The sequence below is a fragment of the Diabrotica undecimpunctata genome, chromosome 9 (assembly GCF_040954645.1).
Source record: "Diabrotica undecimpunctata isolate CICGRU chromosome 9, icDiaUnde3, whole genome shotgun sequence".
In the NCBI taxonomy this organism is placed as follows: domain Eukaryota; kingdom Metazoa; phylum Arthropoda; class Insecta; order Coleoptera; family Chrysomelidae; genus Diabrotica; species Diabrotica undecimpunctata.
In genome coordinates, this window is record NC_092811.1 from 50,796,590 (window position 1) to 50,824,545 (window position 27,956).

Here is a 27,956-nt window from a genome sequence, read left to right on the forward strand (position 1 = left end):
TTTTACTTATGTCAAACTTATAGCGCTATACCAAAACAGTTAGTACGGAATAATGCCAATCTTTTAGTGATTTTTCAACAAGATATGACAAATTTAAAACACATATATGACGACCATGTTAATATTGATATGAGTTTTCAACAATTTAAAGAATTTAGTTCTTTTTGTTGGAAAGATAAATATGGGTTTGTAGTGATTGATAAGGATTGTTTGTCATCTTCGGGAAAATATCGCAAAGGGTTTGATACATTTGTACATATATAAAGGAAGAAATGCGTCTTGTTAGCGTTAGTAAAAATGGATACTCGAATCGTGAAACAGCTGTTAAAAAGCCGTCAAGCATTAAAACGCTAATACCGTAGTTTAAAAAGTGACATTGCCAAGTCTCAAAGTCAGTTGGAAAAAAATTATCAACCCATAACAAAACCTCTCAAGGAGTTGTTATTAAAATTAGAACCTACAAGTAATATAAAACAAGAGCCTGTCCTAGCTAAATCACCTAAATTTGAATCTCTCAAGTATAATCCTCGTCGATTAAGCACACCAAATCTTAGTTCATATCAACTTACAACTTCATCGCCAAATAAACGTTCTCCTTCAGCTAAAACATCTACCAACTTTGGAGAACTTTCTTTTATACCACCTAGTGGGATCGAAGAAACATTTGAATCACGACTTGGAGAAGATAGTGCAGAAGATACATTTACATCACAACGTGTAAGAGGTGTAATAGTAGTGAAGATATAAATCGATATTTTGAAGAAACTGTATTAGAGTTTAACAATATGGTTAATAATCCTGACGTAATGGGTGAGTACTATGAGCAATTCACTGAACCTTTACCTCGGGAGTACGTAAAAGCTAATATAGAGGATACAAAAGGTAAATTTGATCATATATTAGGAGTGTATCACGATTTAGCTAACGAAAAATTTTCAATCGGTGATTCAAATATTGATTTTGACGGTTCGGATATGATTATAAAAGGAGTTAAGTACATAGGGACACCCGGTCTCTATGAATTAATGTTTAAGGCAAACCCTGTTAGTTTTAAACAGAAGGATATAAACGAATACGTGGATATTTTACGGCGAACCAATGCTCTTCATAGAAACAATAACCCTGAATTACCAATTAGAAAAATGGAATCTAAAATAAAAGATAAATATTATTTTATTATAAAGCCAGTATTGGAAACTAGACCACAACCTCAGAGACAGAGGTTAAGTTCTTTACCTTCAAGTCTTGGTGCAACAACTAGAAATCGCGCCAAACAATTTAGCGGTAAAAAAGGTGGGACTTTACTAACAAAACAATATACTACGAAACCAACTGAGTATAAATACTTTGACGATTACAATGAAATAATAGATAGACTTCGACTGCTTCTAGCATCACAATCTGCAGGAAATAACGGTCACGGCAACGAAATCATTTCCATTATCGAGGAACTTCGAGAAGGTGGTATAATTCAATAATAATGCCTATTAATAAATTTGGTAATCACTTTCTAACTGATTTAAAGTCTTACGATAATTCTACAAATCCATTATATTTTATTTGTGATTCGTCGTCTTACCACACTAAATGTATAATAGCTTTAAAAGGGGAAGAAAAAACAAGTTTAAACAAGGAGTTTTACGTGTTGGATCATGGAGGGACGTCATATGTATTTTCTGTAAACGGTAAAATTGAAACAATACAACATTACGGTTTTAATGGATTAGTTTTATTAAATTCGGTAGAGTATAAATACCATGAATTGCCTGGTTTACATGTAAAAAAAGGTGATAAACTTTCTTTTAAACTTGATACGAATCCTAACGTTTTTGTATATTACACTTCAGTGCTCATTGGAAAAAAATGTCTAACCCTAAAGAACAAGTCGTTAATGAACTTCATAAACCAGCAAGAAAAAACTTTAAACGGAGACACGTTATTATTAAAGGTTTGCATGATTTGTGTCAAGCAGATTTAGCAATTATGACACCTTTTGTTAAATATAACAACGGGTATAACTATCCTTATTGTTATAAATGCATTTAGTAAATATGTCTGGGTATCACCAATTAAAAAAAAAACGGGATCTGAAGTCACCAATGGTATGAAGAAAATTTTATCTCAAATGTCTAAAATTCCTAAACATTTACAAACAGATAATGGAACCGAATTTTATAATTCTCACTTTAAAAACCTAATGTCGACTTATGGTATAAATCATTACAGTACTTATTCTAATTTAAAAGCAAGTATTGCTGAGCGCGTTATACGAACTCTAAAGTCCAAGTTATGGAAACAATTTAATCTCCAAGGTTCTTATAAATGGGTTAACATACTACCTTCCATCGTTGAACAATATAATAACACCAAACATTCAACTACTGGAGTCATTCCAAGTAAAGTTACTGACCGAAATGCGAACCGTATAACTGCTTACAACTGGTTAAAAACCGTAGATAAACATAAACCTAAATTTCAAAAAGGGGATTATGTTCGCATAAGTAAATATCGACACGCTTTTGCTAAAGGATATACACCATCTTGGACGACTGAAATATTTAAGGTTAAAAAAGTACAGTTTACCAATCCGATTACATACTTACTTGAAGATTTTAAACAAGAAGAAATTAAAGGGGCTTTTTACACAGAAGAGCTTCAAAAAGTTAAATATTCAGACGTATATCTTGTGGAAAAGATATTGCAACGCAAAGCTAATCGAGTTTATGTTAAATGGTTGGGACTGGATAAAAGTCACAATTCGTGGATTAGTAAAAATAATGTTGTATAAATATAGAAAACTTAGTTTGCGATAAAGTAATGTCTGGAGCAGGTCTACTCATTTTACATGCCGTTTTGCAGGGGGTGCTTTATGTTTACCAACCTTATGCTGTGAAGGATATTCATATATGTTTTGATAAAAATGGTACAAAAAATGATAGCTGGCCGTCGCAATGGTCTAACATGAGTCTCTATAAACTGAATGGGGTGGATCTTAGATTTGCTTACATACCATATAACAGTACAGTGTACAAACTACGATTACCTTTCCCCAATTACTTTAATGATGAAACAGAATGGCGTCAGCTCTACAGCTCTTCTGGCGAAGTTGGTGGAGAATATCTGTCAAACATTCGCTTATCCTGGTATTTAGTTTTTTGTGTTACTTTTCTACTTTTAAATGTAATTATTAGATATGTTAAACATTTTGTATTTAATAAATTTTTAAAATAAAAAACTTTTGTGTTTTAATATTTATTTAAACCTACTATTGTATACAAAAAATCTATGATTTATATTTAAAATCGGAGATATTACTTTTGAAGTTTCTTCGATTCTTTTTTTAAATCTTATTTTATTTATTACAAATATTTCCCAATACCTTTGTCGTGCTTGACGATATGCGTACTTCCAAACTCGTAGAACATGTGTTTTGTTAAAATCATCATTAAAAGTTACTTTTTTCCCAGTTTCTGTAGACATCTTTTAATGCTTCTGGATACACGTACACCAATTCCAAAATATTACTTATATCTTCAAAGCAAATATGGGTGTTTGTCTTGACACTTCTTAATATGTTTTCATAGAAATCACCTGTGTTGTTTCGTAGTTGCGGATATAGATTTTTCAAATATTCACAGAAACTTTCTTGTTTCAAATGGTTAATATAATGTTGTATAAGCGGTAACACCTCCCATAATTTACAAATGGTTTCGTATCCTAAATATATGTACGAGTTACCTTGTAATATCTTTATTACTTTTGCTTCTAGTACCTTTTTAAATTCTATACTATAATTTTTCCTTTTTATAGGTGCATAGTTTTCCACTGTGTGCAGATAATTTGTAATCACTCCTTGGTAGTATAAAAAATCTTTCCAATCTTCTTCCGTGAATACTACCCGTTGTCCTTGATTTACATATAGTGATATCACTGGTACACACTCCGCACCGTACTTTAACCCAATAGACACAAATTTGCTTTTCGATCTGTTTAACTGAAAACTTCTTTCACCAGTTATTACATCTTTTTTATTATCTACCCCATATTTTTGAACGGGTGTGTTACCACTAAAGTCGTATTGAGACATGTTTACTCAATGCATAGACAGGTTAGCCTACCTTTTATCTTTTATGTCTAGTAAGTGGGTCTAAGTGGGAGGTTTTTGTAAGTGGGAGGTGTTTGTGAGTGGGGGGTATAACCAGTTATTCTTGCGGTGGTTAAATGTTTTATATGAAACAGTATTCGACATGACTTCTTACAGTACTTTCCTGCTGTTCCATTGAGTGCCTTTTCTTCCGAAGAATTACATGATTTTCCATTACAATATCTTCAGTATATGAAAGCATCAGATTTACGAGATATTGAACATAAACTATCAGATGAAGTGAAAAATAATCCGCATATACGAGCGAAAATTACTCGCTGTTATAATCATTGGCCTTCCACCTGTGATGGAGTGATGTATCCTCCTTCGGTCAGCGACTGCTATATTTGTATTCTAAATCTTGTTGAACACAATTCTTTATTAGAGCAAGTGATAACGGATCATTATCTTCGCCGTAAAGATTTTTGTTTATTTAACAAACAAGAGTTAGAACTATTTCCAGCGTGGTACCTTCTGGATCATGTTGATGGGTTTGATTTATTGGATAAATGGAATGAACTTCCACCACATATTCGGTGTAATGAAGCCATCCAAATGAAGCTACCTTGTTGGGAACATTGTTCTATTTCACTATACAACAATTACCTACCATACAAATACCAATGTCACAAATGTATTACATAAAATAAAGTTAACTAAAATAAATTTACCTAAAAGCATTTCTATATTATTAATAATATACTTGACCGGTCGTTGACCCCTTGACGGGCTATTGACCCCTTGACCTGCTATTGACCCCTTGACCTGCTATTGACCCCTTGACCGGCTATTGACCCCTTGACCGGTCTTTGACCCCTTGACCGGTCGTTGACCTCGTCAGTGGTGTGGGGTATACAAAAGGGTAGGGGTCGGTGGTGGGGGGTATACGAACGGTGCGGCTAGAACTCTCACCCCTTACCTCACCATTGGAGGGGGGTATAATAATGGTGGGGGGTATACGAACGGTGCGGCTAGAACTCTCATTTGCCCTCTACTGACATGATAGGTCCATTCCCTAAAAGTAATAAAGGCAATCGATACTGTATTACAATGCTTTGCGAACTGACGAAATACGCAGTAACTATCCCAGTACCTAATAAAGAAGCCGAAACGATAGCTCGTGGAATTTTTGATAATTTCATACCAACATACGGACTCATGAAACAGATTAGAACGGATCAAGGCACGGAATACAAAAATGAAATAATGAATGAATTAACTAAAATGCTAAAGATCACACACAATTTTTCAACGGCATACCACCCTCAGTCAATAGGGAGTTGTGAGAAGCTACATAGGACACTAAATGAATACGTAAGATCATTCATAGACGAAAACAAGGAAAATTGGGACGAGTGTTGCAGAATGTTCACATACTGCTACAACACTACCCCTAATGCTTATCACGGCTACACACTTTTGAATTGTTGTATGGTCGGAAAGTAAATTTACCAGAAGATCTCACAAAGGAAGTTCAACCATGCTATAACATAGATGCCTCTTATAATGAGCTCCGATATAAACTACAAATTGCACATGACAGAGCTAAAACATTCTTAATAAATCACAAAAAGGGAAGACAAGACGCAAGCAAGCAAATCGCAGCACCTCAACATTTTAAAATAGGAGATCTAGTCCTGCTCAAAAGAGAAGAAAATAATAAGTTTGATAGTTTTTATGTAGGTCCTTTTGTCATAACAGAAGTAAATAATGTTAACTGTAAAATTAGGCTAGATACCGGAAAGATTAGGGAGGTGCATAAAAACATATTATACGCTTACAATCAGTAGACATAAGTGAACAATATTAGTGATATCGCGGGAAAAGTGACAGAGCAAATGAACAATCGCGGCGTAAACAAATAATCGAATAAGGCAAACTAATAAACTATTTTTATCACATATGTTTTAGATTTAAGATACTGTACATGTATACAGTAGCATAGGTAAACAGTACTTATTTGAGGTTGAAAAATTTCTCTTCTTCCTAAGGGAAAGGGAGAGTGGAATGAGACAGTTGCAAGAGAGAAATTTTTTCCGTAAGAGGGATGGTGTGGTATTATCCCTAAAATATTACAATTCATAAAAAGATAAAGTTTAAAAGGAACGTGTAATAATTCATGTAATGTTCATGTTATTACATGTTCATAAACATGTAATAATGTGCATTTCGCATTTGTTTATATAAAATATGTTTAATAATTCGAATCGAGGACATCAATAAAATGGCCTCGATTAGAATGTGTAAAGTCGGCAGAATTATGAATCGCAAATTTGTCGTAGGTTATGTAAAACAAACTTGACCCACTAATGAACGACTGCTGACTGTTGCAAGGTCTATTATAAAAGAGACAACGACTTTTATCTTAAGGGCTAACACTAAACTATCTCACACTAAATTAACGTCAAGATAGCAGCTTGATGTAACGCGATCATTAATTATGAAGTAGTCTCAGCAACGTCAACTAAGTACTGAATATAATTAAAATAAGTAATGTTAAGAAAATAGTGTAAAGTTGTGTTCTATACTATATTCGCCTAACAGAAAAGTAGAATATACAAACTAGGGACGCGTGATATATTCATTCCAAGTATCTAGAGATGCTGAAGAGGTATCTACTTGTTACAAAATCACTTATACTGTAACTGATTATATACAAAAGCGTATCAAAAGTAACAAGTAGAAACTCACAAGTAACGACAATCTACACCTCTAAACAAAGACGCATAATTTGCAGTTTTAACAGATATGGATTCAGTAATCCTTACGAATCATATTTATGTCTGTTGAATTATATAAATATAATTTTTACTTTTAATAGCTCTATATATGTGTGTTGGTATATTTATAGTGTTGGTTTATAATTATAGTGTTATTTAAATAAACTTAGAACTGTGAACATTTTTAAGGTGTTTGCTGTTTTCTCTCAACTGAAGTAAGTAAATTTAATATTATTCTGACTGTATTATAATAATTATTATGATGATAAAAGAGTTGCAAGTGTGAGTCCATAATTGAACAAATATATTAAAAAGGTCAATACTCACAATCTAATATTTACTTTCAAAGTTTTACAAAAGCGATCGGTTTCGAGGCTTATAATATTTGCCTCATCCTCAGGCCCAGCAAAGAGTTTGTTTTGTTAAAAAACAATAATATAGATATCGCCAATAAGAAGTTTTCCGCTTACATCCAGGGTACTGTCTGTCTTCATCTTTTCCTTTTGACACTATCATTGTAGTGAGGTGATATGTTGATCATTATATATGTATGTAAATAAAAGGTCTTACAAAATAAAGACCTTTAGGTCTTAACCTTGTAAGAACCTGTGACAAAAACAACAAAAAAAGGACATCCTACTGCATAATATGTGATTTTCCGTCTTCCACAGGTTTTTAAACTATATACAGTCCGGATGTGGCAGCTTATACTGTATATGTATTTGTCTTTAACCACTTTTAATTTTATTACAAACCAGAAGAGAATCATACCTTTTTAATAATAAAAAAAACTTTGACAAAAAAAACTAGAACATCCAAGAAGTATTTTAAGGATCAAAGACAACAACCTTTAGCAACAGTTACACAGTTAGAACACATTAATGCTCTACCATATTCCCAAGAGTCTTTTAGTTACAACATATATTATGATCAACATATCACCTCACTACAATAGATAGTGTCATAAAGGAAAAGATGAAGACAGACAGTACCCTGGATGTAAGCGGAAAACTTCTTATTGCCGATATCTATATTATTGTTTTTTAACAAAACAAACTCTTTGCTTTGTCTGAGGATGAGGCAAATATTGTATACCTCGGGTAGACAGAGGTCGCTTCTGTAACACCTTGAAAATAAAGATTGTGATTGGGAGTATTGACCTTTTTAATATATCTGTTCAATTATCTATTATTTTATTAGAATATTAGCCTGTAAATAATATTTTGCAGGTTTGTATATACAGTCACTAAAACAAATTAATATGTCGGACACGGATTCTGCCGATGAACTCGCAAACATACCTTTAACTCCCCCCAAAAAGAGATCTAAAAAAGGCCATTTAAGCGTAGACGTTAAAGAAATAATTGTAAACGTGTATAAGCACGAGTTACAAGAAAATCCGGCGTTAATATTGTCCGCTGTTGAGAAAAGAGTAGCCGATAAAGTTGGAGTATCGGATAGTTCTGTGTTTAAAGTTATTAGAGAATATAAAACTACACACACATTATTTGCACCAAAAAAATGTACCACTCGTAAAGGCAAACTCGAATCTGTAGATGATTTTGACAAGGTAGCGATAAGAAGAATAGTGCATCAATTCTTTTTTAGAAATGAAATTCCCACGATAGATAGAGTTCTACAACAGGTCAACGACGACCCCAATCTACCTGATTTCAAACGTACTACGTTTTACAAGCTTTTGAAAAAACTTCAATTCAAATTTGAAAAACGTGGCCGGAACAGTATGCTTACAGACAGAGATGACCTTGTAATCTGGAGAAGAGAATTTTTAAGGCAGATAAAAGATCATAGGAATATCAATCGTAAAATATATTATTTAGATGAGACTTGGATTAACGCTGGTCATACTAAATCAAAAACATGGATTGATAAGTCAGTCACCTCATCAAGACAAGCATTTTTGGATGGACTCTCGACAGGTCTGAAAAATCCATCAGGTAATATTTTTTGTTGAACATTGAAATTGATAAATAATATTTGAATTTTTAGGTAAAGGAAAGCGACTGATTATTTGTCACATAGGCAGCGAAGACGGATTTGTTACTGACGCTCTATGGAGTTTTGAATCAAAGAAAAGTGGAGATTACCATGAGGAAATGGATGGAAAAGGTTTTGAGAGTTGGTTTGAAAAAACGTTACCCAAATTGGAAGCAAATTCTGTGATTGTAATGGACAATGCGTCGTATCATTCCAGAAAATCTGAAAAGATCCCCACCAAATCTTCTAGAAAAGCGGATATCCAAGAATGGCTACATCTAAAAAGCATCCCCTTTGACGACTCACTTCTCAAAGTGCAACTTTTAGCACTTGTTAATCAACATAAAAAACAGTATGATAAATACATCATCGACGAAATGGCGAAAAGTCAAAATAAAATTGTTTTAAGATTGCCACCATATCACTGTGAGTTGAATCCCATAGAACTGATATGGGCAGATATAAAAAATTATGTAGCAGCTAAAAATACAACTTTTAAGTTTGCCGACATGAAAAATTTATTTGATGAAGCTCTATCCACCATAACTCCGCAAAAATGGAAAAATTGTGTACAGCATGTTACCCAAAAGGTGGAACCAAAAATGTGGGAGTTAGATAATTTAGTAGAAGCCAGAGTAGATTCAATTATAATAAACCCTGACGATGATAGTACATCAAGTTTCTCAGAATAATATTTTGCACTAAGTTTAAGTATTTGTGGATTAGGCCTACCGGGGAAACCACATAAAAAAACGCACCATTATCACTCTACCTCTATGGTGGTGTGAAAATGAGTTCTCTTCTTCTTGATGTGCCTATCGGTGACGAATGTTGGCGATCATCATGGCAATCTTCACCTTATCTCCCACAGCGCGGAAAAGTTGCATAGATGTTGTGTTGAACCAGGTTCTGAGGTTCTTCAACCAGGACGTTCTTCTTCCTGGAACCCGTTGTCCAAATATTTTTCCTAGCAGGATGGCTTGTAGAAGGGTATATCTGGATTCATTTCGCATAATGTGTCCAAAGTACTGTAACTTTCGAGATTTGATGGTGGTCAATACCTCTCGGTTCTTCTTCATTATTCTGAGGACCTCCTCATTGGTGACTCGGTAAGTCCACGGGATTTTAAGTATTCTCCGATATAGCCACATCTCAAATGCTTCCAATTTTCTGCACATATCTTCGTTCAAGGTCCACGATTCAACACCATAAAAAGAACAGAGAAGACGTAGCATCGCAGCATTCTTACTTTTATACCAAGAGAGAGGTTGTGGCTCTTGAAGAAGGCCCCCATCCGGTTGAAGGTGGATCTACCTTTTGATGTGGAAATGAGTAGCAATGATAAATAAAAGATACGAAATAATTCGAAATTACATAAATAAAATGAAATATTTTAAAAATGAAAAACTGTAACCCATTTTACTCATTGTACCTATGTACTTTTCCAGTACTTATTTTTCGTAATTCGACATTACTTATATGTAATAGTAAAAAGTTTTTTTTATCATTTTCAAAAAGTTTCGTTTTACATCCGCAAAGTATGTTCGTTTGTGCGTTGTCGCCTATGCAATACTTTGGGGACGATCTATCGATGGATTCATATATAGTTTTTTCTCCTAAATCAAAATCTGAAAGCGGCATTTTGATATTTCGAACCATCTTCGACATAACCGGCATCAAAGTCAAAAATAGTGATGTCACAATTCTTCTAAATATACATTCGTTTCTGCTGACACAAATAAATGTTAAATCGATATCGAAACGTCGACTTAATAAATTTTATTTATTAATGTTAATGTAATGTTAAATGTATAAGTCTATCTACCCTATAATTATGCATAAGTATTTTCCCGAACTTTTACACAAGAAGAGGTCTCTTTCTATATCATTAATGATAATATTATTACTTATTTCCAAATATTGGTCTTAAAGCGTAAAATGTATAAAAACTGTCTATTTTTTGCCTTTTGATTAATACCACAATTAACTAATGATGTGTGAATGACAGTTTACAAAAATATTATTTAAGTATACTTCTTTGAAAGATTAATCATTGATTACTATTATTTTAACAGTAATCCTAAAAATTATAAATTAATTAATTTCAAATTCAGATGGTATAGGCTGCTAGTGTTGCCGAGAGGGGGCATTTGGGCCTGTAGGACCCATCGCCGGCTCTGCGGACTTCTTCCTGTCCTCGGAATTAGACCGGGTGTTGACCATCTTTGCTTGTCACTGATAAAATGGTTTAATACTTCTACTGGTATAAAATAACGGTTACCGTGACCAGTATCTGTTATAGGTAACAGTTCCAAGGAGCAGTTACAAAATAACAGATCAAAAATAGAAAACAGAACAGGTAAAATAGTCTAAGTATTCCTTGACTTACGGAAGGAATAACTTAGTAAACAAGAAAAATAAAATGGTATAAAAGTACAATGCAAAGAAAATGTTTCTAAGTGTTTCTTGACTTACGGAAGAAACAACTTAGAATGGAAAAATAAAATACTCAAAATATAACACGAGAAATGCAAAAATGAAACAGATTATAGAAAGATGTCTAAGTGTTTCTTGACTTACGGAAGAAACAACTTAGAATAGAAAATAAACAAGAGAATCAAATATAGTAAAATAAATGCACAAATATTTATAAGTGTTTCTTGACTTACGGAAGAAACGACTTATAAAAGAAAATAAGAAAAATCAAATATAGAAAAGATGTGAAAATATTGCTAAGTGTTTCTTGACTTACGGAAGAAACAACTTAGCATAAAATAGAAAATGAAAGAAACAAATGTATTAAGTATTTTCTTAACTTAAGAAAAATATCTTAGATAAAATATCGGAAATAATAATGCAACAATAATTATGAAAATATTTCTAAGAGTTCTTTGACTTACCGGAAAAGAACGGCTTAGACAAACAATTAAAATAACAAGTCAAATATTCAGAGAAATATTTCTAAGAGTTCTTTGACTTACCGGAAAGAACTACTTAGACAAAGTACAAATCAAAATATAAAATAGAAAAAGCAAGATAAATATTTCTAAGTGTTCTTAACTTACGGAAGAACAACTTAGACACAAAATACAAGAAAAATAAACAATCAAAATAACCAATTAAAATATCAAACAATCAGTATATGAACAAATATAGATCAAAGTAATATTCTAACCTGAAAAGGTCTGAATATACAATAATGCTAAAATAAAAATGGTATATAAGAAATAAAACAATAACTTAGTAGGAACAATAATAGCACCGACTAGGTCTACAGTAGAAGAGGCAAGCTCGACTGACTGATGAGAGAAATTCCATCTGCTTTTATATAAAACAAATCCTTTGTTTTACGTAGCAAAAGTGGAATGTCCCTGCATCGAGTCAATTAGAAATTCGGATTTGCCCAAACTTGGAATTTCCAAGTATTTCTCCGAATTTCTAAATGCGTCCGGCACGGCTGTCAGCTTCTGCCTGACACGCCCCCGGAGACATCCCCCCCCTCTGAAAGACCTAACGGTGCTAAAAAAAATTTATTAATAAAAAAAAATCAAACAATACAATAATACAAAAAGTCCTTAACCTAAAAAAAAGAAATACAATACAAAGAAATACAATTCAAACTTACGCTAGCGACTAAGATATGTTACACTTAACTATTATGATATCCAGATGGCCCAGGTGGTCCAGGTGGTCCCGGTGGTCCAGGTGTTTCGGCCAGGCTACTTAATTCACCCGGCTGGGGCCTTACGACGTTTCAGAACACGTAGAGTTACTCGATTCACCCTGGTGTCTGTAACGTTTCGTAACAGGGCCCCGTTATCCTCAGCTGTTCTGGCAGGGCTACTTAATTCACCCTGAGGAAGGTCTTACGACGTCGTGAAGATGTAAGGTTACTCAGTTCACCTTGATATCTACACGTGTCGTAATAAACCTTAATCCTGCTCTGGAGGTTCGTCCATGGGTGGAGGAGCAGCGCGGATGTCATCTACATGGATGGTCCTATTCACGTCCCGGTCGCGGTGTATCTCATAGGTATGATCGCCTAGCACCTTCAGGATCGTGTGTGGTCCCGTCCATGTCGGTCCGAAGTTCCCTCGGACGTGGTTCCTCACCATGACCTGCTCTCCTTCGATGAACCTCCTGGCGGGTGGAGCGTTAGGGTTGTCAGGAAACATGTTCCTCGCATATACAGTGGCCTTTTGAACCGCTCTGGCAACCCTTTCGTCTCGTCTGGCTGCGGTGTTTGCCAGACGATGCTCACGCTGTGTTTCTTCTGCGCGCCGTGGCAGATAGCCTAGCAGAAGTTCAGCGGGTGTTTCCTGGGTGGCCTCGTTCCTCCGTGTCCTTAGGCTGAACATGATGTCAGCCAGGTAGGATTCCCATTTCGGATCATTTGCAGTTTTGCATCGGGCGCGGAGTCCCTTTTTGAGCTCCTGAGCTCGGCGTTCAACCGGGTTGGCCCTCTGGTGGAAGATAGGGCTAAATTCGGCTTTGATGTTGTGCCGTCTCAAGAATCTCTCCCATGCATCTGTCCGAAATTGGGCTGCGTTGTCCGTGATGAGGGTGGTAGGTTTCCCCCAGCGGCCGCAGATTTCCTCCTGGAGGAACTGGATGATGTCCCGGCTTTTTGTAGATTGGACGCATCGATATTCCACCCAGTTGCTCAAGCAATCTGTCGCCAAGAGGATGTAGCGGTTGCGTGTTCCTCTGGCTGGTGGATATGGTCCCAAAATGTCGAAGGACACTCTCTCCCAGGGGTTGGCGGGTTCCCTGGGCATCACAGGAGCTGCTGGTTGTCGTGGAGCAGCTTTGGTCATCAAGCAGGTCAGGCAGGACTTGACGTAGGCGCGAACATCCTTTGATAATGTGGGCCAGTAATAGATATTTTTAATGGCCCGGATGGTCTCGTCTTGTCCTGGGTGGTTGGCCTCCTCTGAGTCGTGATAGACCTTCATCACGTCCTTCCGGAGGGATGGGGGTACTATCAGCGTCCTGTGGTCTGGTCCAGCGTTGTAGTAAGCGGCGTTATCGACTAGTGTGAATTCACGGAGAAGGTTTTCTTCGACTTCGTTCCGTGGTCCACGTCCGGAGATCTCTAGGTAGCGTCTCCGAAACCGCTGCATACCGTGGTGTGTCTGGTGGCTTCTCCGGATTTTATCCTGGAGTGGTAGGCCAACCAGATCATCTAGGATGGGGTTGGTGTCTTCATCCTCGTCGACGTCCTCCATCATACATAGTAGAGGAAAGGACTCGTTTTCCTCCACGTTCGTTGTAGGCCAGCTAAGTCGCACCACTTCCTCGTCTTGGTCAGCTTCTTCTTCTCTCTCCGTGGTTGGGTTCCTGGACAAGTGGTCAGGGAGTTCGTTCTCCTTCCCTGGGATATGTATCACGGTGAAGTTGAACTCCTGAAGTAGCAAGGCCCATCGGGATAGTTTGGCCTTGTCTTCCTTGAACCGATGGAGCCACAGGAGAGCCTGACTGTCGGTGTACAGCGTGAAGTGCTGATCCTGGAGGAAGTGCTTGTACCTCTTGAGTGCCCAAACTAATGCGAGGCACTCTTTCTCGTTAATATGGTAACGGGTTTCTGCTGGTTTTAACTTCGTGGAGGCATATGCGATGACTCTCTTGTCGTCTTGGGTTCCTTGGAACAGGACTGCGCCCATGCCTACATCGGAGGCATCCGTCTGGAGGCAGAAGGGTTTGGACGCGTCTGGTCGGTGGAGTAGGAGATCTCCCTCGATTTCGATCTTAAGACGTTGGAAGGCGGCTTCTGCGGCGTCGTTCCAGTGTATCCGTCTCTTATTACCCTTGGTGAGGTCCGTCAAGGGTGTTATGATGTCCGAAAATCGAGGGATGAAATCCCTTAACCAGTTGGCTTTCCCGATGAAGCTTCGCAGTTGCTTCATCGTCCGTGGAGTGTCGAAGCCTTTGATTTTCTCCACATGCTTCTCCAGAGGTTGGGTGTTGGCAGAGGTGATTTTGTGTCCTAGGTACTCCAGTTCGTCTGCTGCGAATTTACACTTTTTTAGGGATGCCCATAGTCCGTGTGTCCGAAGTCTCTCTAGAACCAGGCGGAGGTGGTTCTGGTGTCGGGTCCAGTCTTCTGAATAGATGATAATATCATCCATGTATACCTTGATGAAAACATCGATGTATCCTGCGAAGACTGAAGTCACGAGCTTCTGGAACACAGCTGGTCCGTTTTTGAGGCCGAAGGGCATCACCGTAAATTCGTATGAGGACCCGTCAGGCAGGCTGAACGCTGTCTTCGGGCTGGAGTCCTTGTGCAGTGGGACTTGCCAAAATCCACTCTTCAGATCTAAGGTGGTGAAGATCTGAGCCGTGCCAACCTCTTTGATGGAGTCGTGGATTGGTGGCATGCTGGAGGCTTCGTCGATGGTCACGTTGTTAAGCTTCCTATAGTCTACGCAGAAACGGGGGGTGCCATCCTTCTTGGTTACAATAACCACCGGGCTATTGTAAGGAGATTTGCTGGGGCGGATGACTCCTGCGGCTAGCATCTCTCTCACCTCCTTGGCCATTATCTGCTTCTTCTCCGTAGAATATTTATAGGGCTTAACGTTGATAGGCGTGGCGTCGGTCACTTCGATTTTCATCTCGGTGGCCTTGGTGGTCGGCTGACGTAGACGGTCGTCGAAAACGTCATCGTACTCTTGAATCAACTTTTCAACTTGTTGCAAAGCGAAGGATGGAGCTTGATGGGGTTCCAGCCGCTGCGTCCTGGATTGCCTTTTTGCTGGGTTCTTCCAGTAAATGGTGGTTCTGCAGGTGGTACCGACGTGTAGACATTTACGTGGTATGTCTACATTGGCCTCTTCCTGTTCCAACCAAGGCATCCCTAACACAACGTCTTGGTTCAAGTCCTCCATAACCACGCAGTTGACGGTTGAATCCAGAGTCTCGATGTTAATCTTGACTTCAGCAGTCCCTAGGGTGCGGGACGTGCTGCCCGTGCACGCCAGCTGAACCAATCCTGATCCTCGTTGCAGGTCCCGTCTCTGGATCAATCTCTGGTGAATGAAGTTCCCAGATGCACCGGTGTCGACTAAGATCTTCACACGTTGTCCGTTGATCATTCCATGGAGTTGGGGGAGGCCTGTCGTCGAGAGTCGTGTCTGAATCGGGTTCAGTTGGGGCACCATCTTCACAACAGGGTTTAGTTGGCGCCCCTGTTGGCGTTTCCCTGGTTCTGAGGTAGTGGAGGTGGTGGTTGGCTCATCGGTGGCATCCTGGACTGTCTGTTGGGTTTCCTCCATTCCTCGATCGCTTCAGGGTGGCGTGGTGTGTTGTTTTGACGCGGGGGACGGTAGTGCTGTCGCTGTCGGGATTGTTGTTGGGATTGATGTTGGGGTTTGTGAGCGACGGTGTTCCGGCGGGTATCAGCTTCCATTCCTTGGGCTATTGTTAGGAGGTCCTCCTCGGTCTTTGGAATGTTCACTCGTAGGCAGATCGCGATGTCGGGTCTCAGTTGGTTTACGATGGTGATACACCTCTGGTCCTCAGGGGTGTATGGTGCGAGACGTCTGAATAAGGCTGCTTTACCGTTGATAAAGTCCTCCGTGGGTTCATCCTTCCGTTGATGTTCTCCATGAAGTTTCGACGTGAGGGCTGAGAGCAAAGCGGGGTCGTTGTACTTCCTCAGGAGACGGTCTCGGAAGGTGTCGTACGGTAGGTCTGTGTGGGAAAACTTCTGGGCCCATTTCTTCGCGTCGCCGTGGAGTGAGTTGTCGATGAGGTAATCTATACAATTGTCCTCGTCCACGTCGTATTTTGTCAAGAAGGTCTCGGCTTTGGTTAGAAAGCTGAGAGGGTTTTCAGTGTCCCGGCCTGAGAACTGAGGGGGCTTCATATATGAAATCCTGGGCTTCGGTGGCTCAGGATGAGGCATCTGTGGTGTGGTGCCTTGAGTGGTCGATAGGGCCGTCATCGCTTGCATAAGGGCAGAGATGAAGTCAGCTGTGGAAGGCTGGCTCGAAGACGGTCCTGGGGTCGTGGATTCGGTTTTAGTGGGTTGGGCGCCATGTTGCCGAGGGGGCATTTGGGCCTGTAGGACCCATCGCCGGCTCTGCGGACTTCTTCCTGTCCTCGGAATTAGACCGGGTGTTGACCATCTTTGCTTGTCACTGATAAAATGGTTTAATACTTCTACTGGTATAAAATAACGGTTACCGTGACCAGTATCTGTTATAGGTAACAGTTCCAAGGAGCAGTTACAAAATAACAGATCAAAAATAGAAAACAGAACAGGTAAAATAGTCTAAGTATTCCTTGACTTACGGAAGGAATAACTTAGTAAACAAGAAAAATAAAATGGTATAAAAGTACAATGCAAAGAAAATGTTTCTAAGTGTTTCTTGACTTACGGAAGAAACAACTTAGAATGGAAAAATAAAATACTCAAAATATAACACGAGAAATGCAAAAATGAAACAGATTATAGAAAGATGTCTAAGTGTTTCTTGACTTACGGAAGAAACAACTTAGAATAGAAAATAAACAAGAGAATCAAATATAGTAAAATAAATGCACAAATATTTATAAGTGTTTCTTGACTTACGGAAGAAACGACTTATAAAAGAAAATAAGAAAAATCAAATATAGAAAAGATGTGAAAATATTGCTAAGTGTTTCTTGACTTACGGAAGAAACAACTTAGCATAAAATAGAAAATGAAAGAAACAAATGTATTAAGTATTTTCTTAACTTAAGAAAAATATCTTAGATAAAATATCGGAAATAATAATGCAACAATAATTATGAAAATATTTCTAAGAGTTCTTTGACTTACCGGAAAAGAACGGCTTAGACAAACAATTAAAATAACAAGTCAAATATTCAGAGAAATATTTCTAAGAGTTCTTTGACTTACCGGAAAGAACTACTTAGACAAAGTACAAATCAAAATATAAAATAGAAAAAGCAAGATAAATATTTCTAAGTGTTCTTAACTTACGGAAGAACAACTTAGACACAAAATACAAGAAAAATAAACAATCAAAATAACCAATTAAAATATCAAACAATCAGTATATGAACAAATATAGATCAAAGTAATATTCTAACCTGAAAAGGTCTGAATATACAATAATGCTAAAATAAAAATGGTATATAAGAAATCAGAAATAAAACAATAACTTAGTAGGAACAATAATAGCACCGACTAGGTCTACAGTAGAAGAGGCAAGCTCGACTGACTGATGAGAGAAATTCCATCTGCTTTTATATAAAACAAATCCTTTGTTTTACGTAGCAAAAGTGGAATGTCCCTGCATCGAGTCAATTAGAAATTCGGATTTGCCCAAACTTGGAATTTCCAAGTATTTCTCCGAATTTCTAAATGCGTCCGGCACGGCTGTCAGCTTCTGCCTGACACGCCCCCGGAGACACTAGAATCTTAATACAACCCTGTACAATTATATAAACATCGGGTTTCGCGTGTTATGTGCATGCATTTATTGACCGCTACTTTTCTGTTAAATGAATTTACTATAAATAAATGGTCATCAAATATAACTCCAGCATTTACCATACGGGTAACAGATAAAGCTTGCACAAGCAGAAATCTGTTCAATTTTCCGTCTACAAAAAAGCACAGAGTTTCTAAACTAAAAATGTATGTAGTTGACGAAGGCTTGTTACGTCGATTTATAATAAACTTCCATATCCAGGAGAAAATACTACCGACAATTAAAAGATTGCATCAAAAAATTGTGAAAGAATTGGTACACCGGAAGCAGCACCCTAAATTATGAATCTCTTTCAAAAGAGATTCATAATTTAGGATTTCGTTGGAGAAAACCAAAAAAATCGACATATTTTAATGGAAAAACATGAAATACGTAAATTAAGACTAGATTATCTTAGAAAAATTAAACAATTCCGCAGCGAAAAGTGAACAATTGTTTTTACGGATGAGACATACTTGCACTCAGATTATTTAAAAGAATATAATTGGAGTGATCAGGAGAACATTGGAGAACAGTCTCGACGGTTTGAGGAAGCAGGTATAAAAAAGAACAGATATTAATCATTGTTGCTGCTGGAACTGAGGACGGATTCGTCAAGAATTCGTATCTTAGATGGAAATCGCAATCTAAAACTGGAGACTACCACGACGATATAAATTATGAAAACTATGACAAGTGGCTTACGGAAAAACAGTTGCTAAATTTACCTTCTAACAGCGTTATTGTGTTGGATAATGCATCGTACCACAACAAACGAGAGGATAAACTTCCAACTTCGGCATCTCAAAAAGCAGATATCCAAATGTGATTAGAGAACGAAATATACCGTATACCGAGGATATGCTTCGGACAGATCTCTACGAATCAATTAAATTACATAAGCCTCGATTTGTTAAATATTCCATTGATTCTGTGATTAGAAGTTATGGTCACAAGGTATTAAGACTGCCTCCTTATCATCCGGATCTAAATCCAATTAAACTGGTATGGGCTGAACTGAAAAATTTTGTTAGATCAAAAAATGTTAGCTTTAAATTAAATGACGTCACCGAATTATGCGATGAGTTTTTTGACAAATTTCCTGCAGAAGAATGGAAAAAAAGTTTGTGATAAAAATATTTCGATTGAGGATAATTTTGTGACAAAAGAACCACAATTCGATGTCGTTTTTGATCAAATAATAATTAACTTGGGTGAGGATTCTGAAGACGATCCGATTGATTGCTCGGACAATGATCTTTCGTGTGACGAACTATGTAGCGACTAAGATTAATGTTTCGGAATTTACGTAAGATGGAGCAAATGTAATAGAAGACCAGCTGATATATTCGGAATTGGTTTTACTAAACATTTCACAAATTCAATAATAGCAAAGTTTAAAAACGATGAAATTGGTAACACCTGCAACAATGATATTTTGATATTGAAATATGGAGCCATGCAGTACGAGAAGTATGGTGATACTCAAAACGAGTTAATAAGACAAACCATGAGGCAGCTAGCTCGTTTAGTTATATCCCTTAAGAAATTAACTAACAGTAGGTCGCAAACGACTGGCGATTTTCTGGTTCCTGAGAAATTCGATGTGGTTGTTCAAGCAACTAAAGCCATTATTATGGCCATGGCAGCTAGTAGTAACTGTAGACCAGAATTTCATACTCCGAGTTTAGCTTTAAAATTGGGTTATGCTCTTAAGAAATGTGTGCCTATTCAGAGAGGCAGTGCTTTAAGAGCAGGAAATATGGAAAAAAACAAGTCATTGTTATCATTCCTTCATCTGATGAAAATGGAATGGAGCATACGAATATCTTTCAATGCTATATCCACACTTTACCGAAGAAAATTGAATTCCACTCAACTTTTGCCAATTACGACCGATTTAGTGAAACTTAGTAATTATATCGATACAAACATGTTAAAGGCTAAACAAGAATTAATACAAGACTACACTAATAATTATAAGTGGACACGGCTTGCAACGTTAACTTTATCTAGAATAATATCGTTTAATAAACGCAGATCGGGTGAAGCAGCAAAAATGAAGCTAACTGATTATATTTCCCGACCAACTTGGGCAGAGCAAAATACGGACGAAATAAAAAATTCTCTCACAATAATCGAAAAAAAACTGGCGGAGTCATTGACAGTAGTGGAAATTGAAGGGAAACGTGGCAAAAAGGTCGCAGTAATCCTAACTCCAAATACGAAACAATGTATTGATATTTTGATTCAACATAGAGTTACATGTGGTATTTCAAGTCAAAATGTATACATTTTCGCCAGATCTAATCCATCTAGTTCAAATGTTAGCGGGCATGATTGCTCGAAAAAAATATGTGAAGAAATTGATTTGCAGAATCCTTCAGCAATAACGGGAACAAAGTTGCGTAAATATGTAGCAACTGTATGTCAACTATTTGACATGTCAGAAAATCAATATGACTGGTTAGCTCGTCACTTAGGTCATTCCATCAAAGTACATCGTGATTTTTACAGAATGCACGAAAGTGGGATTGGGATTGAACTCACCAAAGTAAGTCGATTGCTTATAGCTGTTGATAAAGGTGAAGTGAACAAGTTTGCTGGAAAATCTATTGACGAAATAGAAATTAAAGGTAATGTTTTGAATATTAATTTGAACTAGTATTAATTTGTTTGCTTCTATGATTCATTTTCTATATCTGCCTACTTTAGAAGAAGATGAGGAAGAAGAACCAGAAGCTGAAGAAGGTGAAGCAGGAATTGATAATGATGAAAATGTTCAGACCATTCACAAAACAAAATGTAAGTGATTATTTGAACAATCTTAAGAAAAACAGTCAACAATATATGGAATATTTCAGTTGTAATCTGAGGTAACTGGGGCGTTGTAAAAACATGCCAAATTAAAATGATAATACTATTTTTTGCTAACAATATAATTTATTAATTTATTAATTTATTATTTATTGATTTTTTTAGTAACCAAAGCAAAAAAGACCAAAAAGATTTCCAGATGTCCAGTTCCATGGACGAATCAAGAAAAGGAAGCCGTCTGCAATTATTTTAAACTTAATATTAAGAAGGGAATTGTACCAAACAAAAAAGAATGTGAGAAATGCATTGAGCTACATCCCATATTAGTTGAAAGATGTTGGTCAAAGATTAGATTTTGTGTTAAAAATGAAATTACTAAACTTATGCGCATTAAAATTAGCAAAAAGTAACTAATAATGCTGGATTTTTAGATGTCCTAGCAGTTTTATTTCAAGGTTTTACATTAATTTCTTGGTCCTAATAAGACTAGATTTATTTGCTTTATTCACCAAGCATTTTTTATGTTTCAAGTTTTATTGAATGCATAATCGTTATTTTAATTTACATTTAATTTTACAATTTTTTAATTTAGATATTTCAGTTTATTTAAAGTATTGTTCAGAATTAACAACAATATTTTAATCCTAGTTTTGTAACTCATCAAATAATCAAAAAAATTAATGTAGATCCTACCTAACTGTGACACTTCGTAAAACACTTAATTCCTAGAATAACTGTATCTTACTCATTTCTAGTATAAACTACATTGATACCGATACGTGCTAATATAAAATGTTTCTAAATATATCTAGATTTTTTCTTAAACATAGCAACACTGCTTTCCAAACACATTTAATTTTTTAATACTTTTGGCAACCTATGTTACACACGATCACATATCTAGATACTTCTGGCAACTTTTTTACACACTATCTGTTGAAGCATATTTGTGGTTCCGTTGCCACAAGTGATATATATAGCTTCGACAAAACGGAGTGTAAATCAATGGTTTCTATACACACAGATTTTTCTTCGTCATGGTACTATGTTTATGACATCTTCTCAATTTAACCACAATTGGGGCTTATGCACACGTTGCCATAAATATTGCACGGCGTGTATGTGTGTGTGTGTGTGTGTGTGTGTGGTCGACCTCGCTTTCTATCACAAACTTGGGAAGTAGTTAGAGATTACAAAAACTTTATACCTGAAATTAACTAAACCTATTGGAAAATAACGAAATTTAATTCAAAAATTGGTCAAAACTTTTGCATCAATTGTCTAACATAATAATATGGTAAGTATATAACGTATATCTACTAATGTTCATATTCAAACTAAATTTTTAATACGGCAACTACGCATTTGTTACACCCACGATTAAGTGTGCACGGCGTGTATGTGTGTGTGTGTGTGTGTGTGTGTGTGGTCGACCTCGCTTTCTATCACAAACTTGGGAAGTAGTTAGAGATTACAAAAACTTTATACCTGAAATTAACTAAACCTATTGGAAAATAACGAAATTTAATTCAAAAATTGGTCAAAACTTTTGCATCAATTGTCTAACATAATAATATGGTAAGTATATAACGTATATCTACTAATGTTCATATTCAAACTAAATTTTTAATACGGCAACTACGCATTTGTTACACCCACGATTAAGTGTGCACGGCGTGTATGTGTGTGTGTGTGTGTGTGTGGTCGACCTCGCTTTCTATCACAAACTTGGGAAGTAGTTAGAGATTACAAAAACTTTATACCTGAAATTAACTAAACCTATTGGAAAATAACGAAATTTAATTCAAAAATTGGTCAAAACTTTTGCATCAATTGTCTAACATAATAATATGGTAAGTATATAACGTATATCTACTAATGTTCATATTCAAACTAAATTTTTAATACGGCAACTACGCATTTGTTACACCCACGATTAAGTGTGCACGGCGTGTATGTGTGTGTGTGTGTGTGTGTGTGTGTGTGGTCGACCTCGCTTTCTATCACAAACTTGGGAAGTAGTTAGAGATTACAAAAACTTTATACCTGAAATTAACTAAACCTATTGGAAAATAACGAAATTTAATTCAAAAATTGGTCAAAACTTTTGCATCAATTGTCTAACATAATAATATGGTAAGTATATAACGTATATCTACTAATGTTCATATTCAAACTAAATTTTTAATACGGCAACTACGCATTTGTTACACCCACGATTAAGTGTGCACGGCGTGTATGTGTGTGTGTGTGTGTGTGTGTGGTCGACCTCGCTTTCTATCACAAACTTGGGAAGTAGTTAGAGATTACAAAAACTTTATACCTGAAATTAACTAAACCTATTGGAAAATAACGAAATTTAATTCAAAAATTGGTCAAAACTTTTGCATCAATTGTCTAACATAATAATATGGTAAGTATATAACGTATATCTACTAATGTTCATATTCAAACTAAATTTTTAATACGGCAACTACGCATTTGTTACACCCACGATTAAGTACCTCTCCTATCTCTCTTAGAATAATTCCTTTTCTATTTTCGCGCAGGAATGCAATAAAAATGTTGGACGACTGGTGAATGTTACTTTGGAGCCTCCTGAAGATCAAGCAAAATTAAAAGTTAAGTATCAAAAATGGGAGCAACATGTGAAGTCAAGTTTAAACACGCCTTATGGGACGACGGAAGAAGTGGCTAAAACAAATGGTTAGAGCGTAGAAAATGTACGAATGGTAAAGTAATAGAAATATGCAATTAATAAGTGTAGAGAAAGATGATTATTATATAAGAAGTGAAATTATGCCTGGAAATGAAGTATTAGTAAGAACAGCTAAACACACACACACACACACACACAGACACACCCAAGCACACTCACGCACACACACCCGCCCACCCATATGAAAGTTTGCTTGATTGTAGTAATTTTAAACATATTATTGATAGAAATGAGACTGATTTTGTAGTAGAGCATTCTAATAAGAATAATAATAATCAACCAAACTGTGTGTCAAATACTAGCTCGAGCATAGAATTTAAAGATTACTTGATGTGGTCAAAACTCCTGAAAGAGAAGGCAAGCTTGAGACTGAAAGACTTCGTTTTGTTATCACATCAAGTGGTTGAAAAAAAATTATGAAGAAAAGCAGAGGGATAAGACAGAAAAAGAATGGAAAAAACAAGAAAATAAAGTAAAAAAAGAAGAAAATAAGTTAAGAAAAGAACAAGATAAAATAATAAAAAATAGCGAATAAACTCAAGCAAATTAGAAATATTTTAAAGGAGACAGCAAATAATAACCATTTAATACAAACACAAATTTCATTCAGTTCATTGCCAAAAAATAATAAAATTTAAATAAAGGAATATCCTCCAGTTGTACAAAAAATTTTTCATTGATAAATTTTGGAATACAGTGTCAAAAATGTTCCAGAAGTTACCATTGTGGTTGCCTAAAGAAAGCTATGACCTATAAAGACTTTTATGTTTGTAAAGTGTGTACCACACGCGGCTTGGCATCTTAAGTTTTGAGTAGGTACAGTTCCCGTCATATAAAACTGGTACACTTTTTTTCCCAATGTAAACCTGTGTTTAGATTTGTTCGTTAATCAATTCGTTGTTGCCATCACAGATAACTAAATTGCACTAAATCTAAATGAAAAAAACGTTCAAAAATGTTTAAAACCTATGTTTTTACATTTCACATTTATGTTTTACATTTTTGTTGGTGTTTGACTCATTTTTATTTATTTCTTTTGTTTTTAATAAAAAGTTATATTAAGATTTAATATTTTTTAAACAATATACCTACCTACCGTAACCTAGGTACCCACTAAACCGTAACTACATGCCTATCTGAATTTAGGTGCCAATACCTGGAATCCTTGGTATGCCAATAACTAGACTCAAGTGCCAATAACTGGTAAAATAGACCGATTCTCAAAAAACAATTTATATAAAATAATTCAGATGGTATTTGAATAAAAAGACGTCAGTATTATTATCTAAAAATACTACCAAATCTGTAAGTGAAAACACAACTATTAATGTTTTAAATAAATACTGTTTTTAAAATAGTTACCTAAAAATTTTTGCTTAAAGTGCCAATAACTGGGTACTTTACCCTACTAAAAATATTTTACGTGATGGCAAAAGCCCTAAACCAGTTAATTGTGACTTATGTATCTATAAATGTACTGAGCATTTTTTAATGGAAATGCAACATGTACTAAAGAAAGATCTAATGCAAAACATTATTTCTGTAAAAATGGCAATGACAAAATTCGAGTATGCAGATTTTTTTTCTGCAAAACGTCAAGTATATCAATTAGTGGAGAAGAACTATCGATAGCACTATCGATAACTATCTATAGTACTGACTATCGTTTGCCATCAATATTTTTTTTGACAATCGATAGTTTTCGATATTACAGGTTTTTTTATGTCGGTGTTTTTAGATATAAATATTTTCAGTTCATGACAATTTTGTGTAATGCCGGTAATTTCTCTTTAAAAAAAGCATTCATCTTTGCAACTAAAGAAAAAAGAAGAGAACACAAAAGAACAAACTCAATTTTATACCAGAATAGAATATTTAGTTTCTGTTTCCGTTTCCTGTTTCTTTTCTTGGATTTGTAATACATATTTGTATTTGATCATGGAAAAATTTGATATTACAACAAAGAAACAGAAGGTGACTGAAGAAAAACCTACATCCAGTCGTGAAGGTAAGTTTTTCAAATTTTATAATTTTTTATAAAGTATTTCTAAGTATTTATTTATTATTTTTTTTAAGATTCTGCAAATGAAAAACTGAATTCTGAAAAGATGCCGATTCTGATTCGACAATAGTTCTAACTTCAGGAAACCGAAAAAGGCATTCCAGCGTGTGGAATTAATTTAAAAGGTCTGCAGATCGAAAACTATCCAAAGGTTTAACCTGTGGAAGGGAGTATAAAACTAGCGGCAATACATCAAACTTAGCTAATCATACTAAACGGTTTTATCCATTTACAACGAGTACTGGTCCCAGATTGTTCTGCAAGTACAAGTAATACAGAATTGAGTACTAGCTCAGCACGATCAAGTGTTCGGTCAATTAGCCCATTTTTTAAAAGATCAGTACAATATGATTCTTCATCACAAAGGAAAAGGGATTCAGTATTGTCAATGACGCTGGTTTTAAGAACTTCGTAAATATGCTTGACCCTAAATATGTTCTACCAAGTAAATTTACTATTAGAGAGACTATCATGAAAGATATGTACGAAAAGTATGTGTTAAAACTACAAGATGTTTTCAAACAAAATAACTGTCTCTATAACGACAGATTCTTGGACCTGTTAGCATAAAATCGTATATGGCCATTACTTGTCATTATATAGGCTAAAATTTCCATCTCAAAAACAGCATACTGGCAGTAACAAAATTGAAAGAGCACCATACAGCAGAAAATCTGGCAAGTGTTTTGCAACAAACGTTTGAAGAATGGGAGATTGCAAAGAAGGTAATATGCATAGTGACTGATAACACTCCCAATATGAAAAAAATATGTGAATTGTTGCAAAAGCGGTATTTGCCTTATTTTACCCATTCAATCGACTCAGATCTGTACAAACTGTCATAACTAAATGTAACGAAACTGTGAGGTACTTTAAAAGCAGCAATACAGCCCATGTTTATGAACCATCATCAGAAAAAAGTTGTTCTGCAGTTAAGCTAATTCAGGAAGTATCTACTCGCTGGAATAGCACGTTTTATATGCTGAGAAGAACCATTGAAACCCAAGATTCCCTAAATTGTACGCTCTTAAAACTAAGAAAAGCTCCACCACCAATCACAATAGATGAATTATTGCTATTCAAAGAATTACACAAATGTTTGGAATGCTTTGAGGAAGCTACACAAAAAAATCTCAGGTAGCACTTACACAACATTTTCATGAATTATTCCATTAACATATGGAATTCATAATTATTTAGCTGATTGTTTAAAAGAAATGACAACACAAGAGTGAAACCAATTTTGCACAGAACTTCAACATTCAGTTCAAAATAGATTATTCAGTTTGAAAAGAGATCAAAAACATGTAAGTATGCAACAATATTGTATTTATTTTACGATTTATAAGCTATGAATAACTACGATTGAAAGAGGATCATAACGTATCATATTCTAGTAATTTAGCAGTTAGTAGAAAGTTAGTTAACTTCTAACTTTAAAAAAAAAATAAAATAACTTCATAAAATTAATATTATTAATGCATTAATTAATTTTCTTGCTGTTTGTTTCGTTACTTTATATAATTTGTTAATAGTCATTTTGCCAAGGAATGTTCCCTTGTTCGGTCATAATAAACTCTGCAAATTCTTGTCTCACATCTTTCGCAGCACTACTTGATTTCCGAGCTCTCTTATCGAAACTATGGAATGGCATATTGTTTTGCATCTCGTTCCTCCAAGCTCCAGAAATAATATTACCACTGTCTTTGTCTTCAGAATCCAAAGTTCCAGGTGGAGTGTAGGTGGTCCTTGATTTTTTTTTTCTTAAATAATTATGTAAACAAATACAAGCAGTCACAATTGTCTCCGCTTTCGTTGGTTCAAGTAACATTATTTTTCTGAAAACTCGAAATCGTGCACATAATATTCCGAACACATTCTCTGATACCCTTCGCGCTCTTGATAGTCTATAATTAAATAGACAGGCATATGATACTATAAAAAGAAATAAAGTATTCGAAGCACTGGAATATTTTAAATTTCCACCAAAAATAGTAAGACTGACTAAATGCATACTCAATGATACTAA

The 27,956-nt window shown here is 35.7% G+C and overlaps 2 protein-coding genes across 2 annotated transcripts; both read left to right on the plus strand.

Annotated features, from left to right (window-relative positions):
- The first annotated feature begins 8,125 nt into the window (after positions 1 to 8,125).
- On the plus strand, positions 8,126 to 9,554 carry LOC140450703 (uncharacterized). Its single transcript, XM_072544372.1, has 2 exons — positions 8,126 to 8,822; positions 8,875 to 9,554. Exons 1-2 carry the CDS (start codon positions 8,126 to 8,128, stop codon positions 9,552 to 9,554), a joined length of 1,377 nt encoding a protein of 458 aa, XP_072400473.1.
- A 10,234-nt stretch (positions 9,555 to 19,788) lies between these two features.
- LOC140450704 (uncharacterized) lies at positions 19,789 to 20,994 on the plus strand. Its single transcript, XM_072544374.1, has one exon. The coding sequence runs from the start codon at positions 19,789 to 19,791 to the stop codon at positions 20,992 to 20,994; it is 1,206 nt and encodes a 401-aa protein (XP_072400475.1).
- The last annotated feature ends 6,962 nt before the right edge of the window (positions 20,995 to 27,956 follow it).